At 46.2% G+C, this 9,886-nt stretch overlaps 1 protein-coding gene across 1 annotated transcript in view; it reads left to right on the forward strand.

The window, feature by feature from the left end:
* Positions 1–1,149: 1,149 nt before the first annotated feature.
* The window catches only part of LOC311135794 (netrin receptor DCC-like), a gene marked incomplete at both ends in the record, with an annotated part of 433,415 nt that continues 424,678 nt past the window's right edge, over positions 1,150–9,886 (forward strand). The window contains one exon of the mRNA XM_084169836.1: positions 1,150–1,237. Coding sequence (XP_084025962.1) covers positions 1,150–1,237 — 88 coding nt within the window. The remainder of the gene's footprint in view (positions 1,238–9,886) is intronic.

Raw genomic sequence — 9,886 nt, forward strand, 5'->3', positions numbered from 1 at the left:
TCCACATTATCTTCCTCTTCCACATCATCATCCTCTTCCTCTTCCTCATCATCTTCCTCATCCATCTAAACCACCTCCTCATCCTCTTCATCTTCCTCCTCCTCCTCCTCCTCCTCTTCCTCTCCACATCAAACCCAGCACCTGGCCTTGATGAAGATAATCTGTGGGATCTGAGTCCTGACCTCTGACCTGGTAGGTTATTGAACCCAGGTAGACTATTCCACTGACCTGGTAGGTAATTGACCCCAGATAGACTATTCCTCCAAGCTTAAGACAGCATTAACCCACTTAGTTAAAACAACAGTCTGACACAAATCTTCACATTCATTTCCCTGTCATGTTTTTAAGCTTTAAACTATTTTAGCTATACATTATTTCCCAGATGTGTTGGATAATTGTGCATAAATCTGAATAGGTCACATTCACAATTATCCCCTTAATATGTAATGCTTTCCTATCAGTCAATAGTTCGTCTCTGTTTCTCTTTATCATTGGTAAAAATGTAGTATCCTAACTTCCAGAATAAAGTCAAATAATTTGATCTGTTCCACCACTCAATGTAGGTGGCATGACCTCACGACTCTCTGTAGAGTGGAGATTAATCGTATTTATAGTTCATAATTTGACCAGAGATGGCAGGCGAGCTCTCTCATTGGCCTCAACAGCCTGGAATCCCAGCTAGAACACCCCGTTGATTCCATAGTTCCATCGATCCTGCAAACGCTCCAGTCCGTTCCAGTGGAGTTTATCCCACTCCGCTCTTTACCTCCAACCCCGTTAGATCAATGAATTCGCGTACGCATCTCTTCTCTCTCACTGGTCTCTCACAGTGAACCGCTGGACAGCACCCGTTACGAGTATCCGGAGCCTGCATGTCCTTTCCCAAGTCTTCTTGGGGGTTTCTACCGCGTTACGCTTGGAGCCCTGGCGCTGAAAAAGATGAAGAACTAACGGTTTTAGTTGTTGCTTCATAACTTGGAAACTTATCACCGCCACACCTGCTTTTTGTTGCTATTGTATTGGGAGATTTTTTTTGAGCAACCGGTTCCATACGCACGGCGTTAACGAACTGATTCGTGCGTTGTGTGGTTTTTAGAAAAGGATTTTTGTGATAGTGGGACTAGTGTTGCTCAGCGGTGAAGCGCAATCATGGAGGGATCATTTGGATGTATTTGCCTGAAAATACTTTCGGTATTTGTCTGGTTATGCTATCTCGCCGGCAATTCAACATCATATAGTAAGTCTGAATTAAACATATTTCAATGTCGAAACATGTCAACTATGCGGGTGTGCATGCGCACAAAAAGAGATGCTGTGTAGTGTGTTGCATACAAATGTATTTCTTTGACACATCGGCTGTAGGCTATTGCTGGAGGTAGGCTTCCATTGGATGCGTATTGGTCTTGGTACTGTTGCAGAGAAGCCGACAGCTTTATGCTTGACTTTTACTCGGTTTTATACATTTTTCTGGACCTATTCAGGCTGTTTTAAATGTTCCTGCATATCTTGTGCTACGTGTTTCACGTAACCTAATTACTTCTCGTTGTATTATTGTACCTCCCTGTTGATTTGCTGATTGGCTATAATGAAATAACTCTGAATTGGCAATTTTCTCTTGATCGAATTAATTATCTCTCTCTCTCTCGCACGCTCTCTCGCGCTCTCTCTCGCTCTCTGTGTGTGTCGGTAGCATAATATCTCCGAACCTCTATATTTGGATTCACCGTTCATATTAGTATACAACCACCCTTAATTTTGAATAGACTTCTCAATAAAATGTGTTATAGTAACTATATAACCTATTAAGTGGAATGTTCATTGAGAGAATACAGTGTATTTGTGTCAATAGGTCACCTGCCGGAGCCCAGTAGACTGAATATGTACATCGAACCACATTTAATTAAGATGACCTAGGCTGGTCTACTGCCTATATAGCCCCTAGTACTCAACCACTGGCATATCCTTTATCCTCTTCCCCACCCACATCCCCACATCCCCACCCACACACAAAACACATCCATATTCCTTCCTCATCACTGTACATTAGTGCAGCATTATTACGAGGTCATGGACTGGCAGGTGGGTACCTCTTCGTAATACTGAGCATTAGTGCTTTTTGAGGTCGGTTGGGTTTCGGGTTCGATTCTTTAAAAAAAAAAACATTAAATGCACTATGCATTATGTGGGTTGAATGCTGTAACAAAACAGAATAAAACAATTTATAAAAGTCCCATGATGGTAGTGACTGCCCATTACTGCTAATCACTTATTAACCATCATTTGTTCACATTACTTTACATTAATAAAATAATTAAGTTGTGGTGTATATTACATTTGTTTTATTTGATGACTTTATTATTTCATTCCAAGTCATCATCTTATCTATATAAATATCTGCAAAGTAAATAAGACAACATTTATTGACTGCTGTATAACAACTATCAATCACTTAGATCATAGTTTCCCAAACTCGGTCCTGAGACTGGTAATCTGGGGACTGCTGGGTACCTCCTAGACTAGTACTGTAGAGACTGGTAATCTGGGTACTGGCAGGTACCTCCTAGATTAGTACTGTATAGACTGGTAATCTGGGGACTGCTGGGTACCTCCTAGACTAGTACTGTAGAGACTGGTAATCTGGGGACTGGCAGGTACCTCCTAGACTAGTACTGTAGAGACTGGTAATCTGGGGACTGGCAGGTACCTCCTAGACTAGTACTGTAGAGACTGGTAATCTGGGGACTGGCAGGTACCTCCTAGACTAGTACTGTAGAGACTGGTAATCTGGGGACTGGCAGGTACCTCCTAGACTAGTACTGTAGAGACTGGTAATCTGGGGACTGGCAGGTACCTCCTAGACTAGTACTGTAGAGACTGGTAATCTGGGGACTGCTGGGTACCTCCTAGACTAGTACTGTAGAGTCTGGTAATCTGGGGACTGGTGGGTACCTCCTAGACTAGTACTGTAGAGACTGGTAATCTGGGGACTGGCAGGTACCTCCTAGACTAGTACTGTAGAGACTGGTAATCTGGGGACTGCTGGGTACCTCCTAGACTAGTACTGTAGAGACTGGTAATCTGGGGACTGGTGGGTACCTCTAGACTAGTACTGTAGAGACTGGTAATCTGGGGACTGCTGGGTACCTCCTAGACTAGTACTGTAGAGACTGGTAATCTGGGGACTGGCAGGTACCTCCTAGACTAGTACTGTAGAGACTGGTAATCTGGGGACTGGCAGGTACCTCCTAGACTAGTACTGTAGAGACTGGTAATCTGGGGACTGCTGGGTACCTCCTAGACTAGTACTGTAGAGTCTGGTAATCTGGGGACTGGTGGGTACCTCCTAGACTAGTACTGTAGAGATTGAACAGGTAATCTGGGGACTGGTGGGTACCTCCTAGATTAGTACTGTAGAGATTGAACAGGTAATCTGGGGACTGGTGGGTACCTCCTAGATTAGTACTGTAGAGACTGGTAATCTGGGGACTGGTGGGTACCTCCTAGACTAGTACTGTAGAGACTGGTAATCTGGGGACTGCTGGGTACCTCCTAGATTAGTACTGTAGAGATTGAACAGGTAATCTGGGGACTGGTGGGTACCTCCTAGATTAGTACTGTAGAGACTGGTAATCTGGAGACTGGTGGGTACCTCCTAGACTAGTACTGTAGAGACTGGTAATCTGGGGACTGCTGGGTACCTCCTAGACTAGTACTGTAGAGACTGTTAATCTGGGGACTGCTGGGTACCTCCTAGACTAGTACTGTAGAGTCCGGTAATCTGGAGACTGGCAGGTACCTCCTAGACTAGTACTGTAGAGACTGGTAATCTGGAGACTGGTGGGTACCTCCTAGACTAGTACTGTAGAGACTGGTAATCTGGGGACTGGATGGTACCTCCTAGATTAGTACTGTAGAGACTGGTAATCTGGGGACTGCTGGGTACCTCCTAGATTAGTACTGTAGAGACTGGTAATCTGGAGACTGGTGGGTACCTCCTAGATTAGTACTGTAGAGACTGGTAATCTGGGGACTGCTGGGTACCTCCTAGACTAGTACTGTAGAGACTGGTAATCTGGAGACTGCTGGGTACCTCCTAGACTGGTACTGTAGAGACTGGTAATCTGGGGACTGCTGGGTATCTCCTAGACTAGTACTGTAGAGACTGGTAATCTGGGGACTGCTGGGTACCTCCTAGACTAGTACTGTAGAGTCCGGTAATCTGGAGACTGGCAGGTACCTCCTAGACTAGTACTGTAGAGACTGGTAATCTGGAGACTGGTGGGTACCTCCTAGACTAGTACTGTAGAGACTGGTAATCTGGGGACTGGATGGTACCTCCTAGATTAGTACTGTAGAGACTGGTAATCTGGGGACTGCTGGGTACCTCCTAGATTAGTACTGTAGAGACTGGTAATCTGGAGACTGGTGGGTACCTCCTAGATTAGTACTGTAGAGACTGGTAATCTGGGGACTGCTGGGTACCTCCTAGACTAGTACTGTAGAGACTGGTAATCTGGGGACTGGTGGGTATCTCCTAGACTAGTACTGTAGAGACTGGTAATCTGGAGACTGGTGGGTACCTCCTAGACTAGTACTGTAGAGTCCGGTAATCTGGAGACAGGTGGGTACCTCCTAGATTAGTACTGTAGAGACTGGTAATCTGGGGACTGGTGGGTACCTCCTAGATTAGTACTGTAGAGACTGGTAATCTGGAGACTGATGGGTACCTCCTAGATTAGTACTGTAGAGACTGGTAATCTGGAGACTGGTGGGTACCTCCTAGACTAGTACTGTAGAGTCCGGTAATCTGGGGACTGGTGGGTACCTCCTAGACTAGTACTGTAGAGACTGGTAATCTGGGGACTGGTGGGTACCTCCTAGACTAGTACTGTAGAGACTGGTAATCTGGGGACTGCTGGGTACCTCCTAGACTAGTACTGTAGAGACTGGTAATCTGGGGACTGGTGGGTATCTCCTAGACTAGTACTGTAGAGACTGGTAATCTGGGGACTGGCAGGTACCTCCTAGACTAGTACTGTAGAGACTGGTAATCTGGGGACTGCTGGGTACCTCCTAGACTAGTACTGTAGAGTCCGGTAATCTGGAGACTGGTGGGCACCTCCTAGATTAGTACTGTAGAGACTGGTAATCTGGAGACTGGCAGGAACCTCCTAGACTAGTACTGTAGAGACTGGTAATCTGGGGACTGCTGGGTACCTCCTAGACTAGTACTGTAGAGACTGGTAATCTGGGGACTGGTGGGTACCTCTAGACTAGTACTGTAGAGACTGGTAATCTGGAGACTGCTGGGTACCTCCTAGACTAGTACTGTAGAGACTGGTAATCTGGGGACTGGTGGGTATCTCCTAGACTAGTACTGTAGAGACTGGTAATCTGGAGACTGCTGGGTACCTCCTAGACTAGTACTGTAGAGACTGGTAATCTGGAGACTGGTGGGTACCTCCTAGACTAGTACTGTAGAGACTGGTAATCTGGAGACTGGTGGGTACCTCCTAGATTAGTACTGTAGAGATTGAACAGGTAATCTGGGGACTGTTAAGTACCTCCTAGACTAGTACTGTAGAGACTGGTAATCTGGGGACTGGTGGGTACCTCCTAGATTAGTACTGTAGAGACTGGTAATCTTTGGACTGCTGGGTACCTCCTAGACTAGTACTGTAGAGACTGGTAATCTGGGGACTGCTGGGTACCTCCTACACTAGTACTGTAGAGACTGGTAATCTGGGGACTGCTGGGTACATCCTAGACTAGTACTGTAGAGACTGGTAATCTGGAGACTGGTGGGTACCTCCTAGATTAGTACTGTAGAGACTGGTAATCTGGGGACTGCTGGGTACCTCCTAGACTAGTACTGTAGAGACTGGTAATCTGGGGACTGGTGGGTACCTCCTAGACTAGTACTGTAGAGACTGGTAATCTGGGGACTGGCAGGTACCTCCTAGACTGGTACTGTAGAGACTGGTAATCTGGGGACTGGATGGTACCTCCTAGATTAGTACTGTAGAGACTGGTAATCTGGGGACTGCTGGGTACCTCCTAGACTATTACTGTAGAGACTGGTAATCTGGGGACTGGCAGGTACCTCCTAGACTAGTACTGTAGAGACTGGTAATCTGGGGACTGGTGGGTACCTCCTAGACTAGTACTGTAGAGACTGGTAATCTGGGGACTGGTGGGTACCTCCTAGACTAGTACTGTAGAGACTGGTAATCTGGAGACTGGTGAGTACCTCCTAGACTAGTACTGTAGAGACTGGTAATCTGGGGACTGGCAGGTACCTCCTAGAATATTACTGTAGAGTCTGGTAATCTGGAGACTGGTGAGTACCTCCTAGACTGGTACTGTAGAGACTGGTAATCTGGGGACTGGTGGGTACCTCCTAGACTAGTACTGTAGAGACTGGTAATCTGGAGACAGGTGGGTACCTCCTAGACTAGTACTGTAGAGACTGGTAATCTGGGGACTGGCAGGTACCTCCTAGAATAGTACTGTAGAGTCTGGTAATCTGGAGACTGGTGAGTACCTCCTAGACTGGTACTGTAGAGACTGGTAATCTGGGGACTGGCAGGTACCTCCTAGATTAGTACTGTAGAGACTGGTAATCTGGAGACAGGTGGGTACCTCCTAGATTAGTACTGTAGAGACTGGTAATCTGGGGACTGGCAGGTACCTCCTAGAATAGTACTGTAGAGTCCGGTAATCTGGAGACAGGTGGGTACCTCCTAGAATAGTACTGTAGAGTCCGGTAATCTGGGGATGTGCATCTGTTTCTAATTAGAAATGATAATGCTGAGAATATCTTCATTAGTATTCTCCACGGTAGAACAAATAATAACTATTATCAGCAGTAGCCCTGGTGTGTAATGGCCCATGTGGCTCAACGTGGCGCTTGCAACGCCAGGGTTGTGGGTTCGATTCCCACGGAGGACCAGTACGAAAATGTATGCAGTCACTACTGTAAATCGTTCTGGATAAGATTACCAACATGTAAATGTGACAATTGGGGTGGAGAGATAGGGTGTTTCAAATAGGGTGTGTGAGACAATGAGAGATGGTTTTTCCAATAGTGTCTGCAGGGTGTGATTTGTAGGCTAATCATAATGTCTGATACTTAGAATGTACCTCATCTTTATACCACTAGAGGTGCATGACCATTTACAGTAAAATAATGTGGTCCATCTCCACACAATTATTGCAATAATCTCATGTTTGCATTTTTGGTTACCCTTTATATTTTAAGTCAAAGAATTCAAACCAAAGTGTTATGTGCTGGTAAAGCAGATGACATCGGTGTTTGAATCCCTCTCTCTGAATGCAGATGACACATCGGTGTTTGAATCCCTCTCTCTGAATGCAGATGACATCAGTTGAATCCCTCTCTCTGAATGCAGATGACACATCGGTGTTTGAATCCCTCTCTCTGAATGCAGATGACATCAGTTGAATCCCTCTCTCTGAATGCAGATGACATCAGTTGAATCCCTCTCTCTGAATGCAGATGACATCAGTTGAATCCCTCTCTCTGAATGCAGATGACATCAGTTGAATACCTCTCTCTGAATGCAGATGACATCAGTTGAATCCCTCTCTCTGAATGCAGATGACATCGGTGTTTGAATCCCTCTCTCTGAATGCAGATGACATCAGTTGAATCCCTCTCTCTGAATGCAGATGACATCGGTGTTTGAATCCCTCTCTCTGAATGCAGATGACATCCGTGTAGAGCAGTGTTTAAATCCCTCTCTCCAAATGCCACTCTTAATGAAGTGTCATGAGTAGACAGGTCATGAACTCACAGTAAAGCTCAGGGCTTTGACAATGACCGAATGGCAGTGTGTCCCTGTGACATTTTCAGTAGTCCTCATGTTCTAGTGTTTGCAGTACACTATGCTGTTCACTACAATATCTTTCCCATTTAAGAATTCTGAAACATATGGCTGCTGAGGGGTTCATAGGTCAGGGACTGGATTGGGATGGACCACTTAGGAGTCCCCATATTGAGCATAACAACAGAATCACACAGACTGTGTGTGTATTTAGTATTTATTAGGATCCCAATTAGCCAAGGCAGCAGCTACTCTTCCTGGGAATTATTATGGATCCCCATTAGTCAAGGCAGCAGCTACTCTTCCTGGAGTTTATTATGGATCCCCATTAGCCAAGGCAGCAGCTACTCTTCCTGGAGTTTATTATGGATCCCCATTAGCCAAGGCAGCAGCTACTCTTCCTGGAGTTTATTATGGATCCCCATTAGCCAAGGCAGCAGCTACTCTTCCTGGAGTTTATTATGGATCCCCATTAGCCAAGGCAGCAGCTACTCTTCCTGGAGTTTATTATGGATCCCCATTAGCCAAGGCAGCAGCTACTCTTCCTGGAGTTTATTATGGATCCCCATTAGCCAAGGCAGCAGCTACTCTTCCTGGAGTTTATTATGGATCCCCATTAGCCAAGGCAGCAGCTACTCTTCCTGGAGTTTATTATGGATCCCCATTAGCCAAAACAGCAGCTACTCTTCCTGGAGTCCAAACGAGGTTAAAACAGTTACATCACAACAAAACAACAACAGCCTACATCATTAAAATAACAACACATCATACCAGACATTATTACATTATTACTCTCTTATTATACATTATCTATATAGAATCCACAACATGACAATACCACAGTACTACAATACCACAACACCACAATATTACAATACCACAATATTATAATACATTTTTTTTTTTTTTACATTTTACCTCATTTAGCAGACGCTCTTATCCAGAGCGACTTACAGTTAGTGAATACATATATATATTTTTTTTATACTGGCCCCCCGTGGGAATCGAACCCACAACCCTGGCGTTGCAAACGCCATGCTCTATCACATTTACATTTACATTTTAGTCATTTAGCAGACGCTCTTATCCAGAGCGACTTACAGGAGCAATTAGGGTTAAGTGCCTTGCTCAAGGGCACATTTACGTCATTTAGCAGACGCTCTTATCCAGAGCGACTCACCAATTGGTGCGTTCACCCTATAGCCAGTGGGATAACCACTTTACAATTTTGGGGGGGGGGGGGGGGGGGTGTAGAAGGATTACTTTATCCTATCCCAGGTATTCCTTAAAGAGGTGGGGTTTCAAATGTCTCCGGAAGGTGGTGAGTGACTCCGCTGTCCTGGCGTCGTGAGGGAGCTTGTTCCACCATTGGGGTGCCAGAGCAGCGAACAGTTTTGACTGGGCTGAGCGGGAACTATGCTTCCGCAGAGGAAGGGGAGCCAGCAGGCCAGAGGTGGATGAACGCAATGCCCTCGTTTGGGTGTAGGGACTGATCAGAGCCCGAAGGTACAGAGGTGCCGTTCCCCTCACTGCTCCATAGGCAAGCACCATGGTCTTGTAGCGGATGCGAGCTTCAACTGGAAGCCAGTGGAGTGTGCGGAGGAGGGGGGTGACGTGAGAGAACTTGGGAAGGTTGAACACCAGACGGGCTGTGGCATTCTGGATGAGTTGTAGGGGTTTAATGGCACAGGCGGGGAGGCCAGCCAACAGCGAGTTGCAGTAGTCCAGACGGGAGATGACAAGTGCCTGGATTAGGACCTGTGCCGCTTCCTGTGTAAGGCAGGGTCGTACTCTCCGAATGTTGTAGAGCATGAACCTGCAGGAGCGGGTCACCGCCTTGATGTTGGCGGAGAACGACAGGGTGTTGTCCAGGGTCACGCCTAGGCTCTTCGCACTCTGGGAGGAGGACACAGCGGAGTTGTCAACCGTGATGGCGAGATCATGGAACGGGCAGTCCTTCCCCGGGAGGAAGAGCAGCTCCGTCTTGCCAGGGTTCAGCTTGAGGTGGTGATCCGTCATCCATACTGATATGTCTGCCA

This window comes from Coregonus lavaretus (assembly GCF_964263955.1).
Source record: "Coregonus lavaretus genome assembly, chromosome: 10".
NCBI lineage: Eukaryota > Metazoa > Chordata > Actinopteri > Salmoniformes > Salmonidae > Coregonus > Coregonus lavaretus.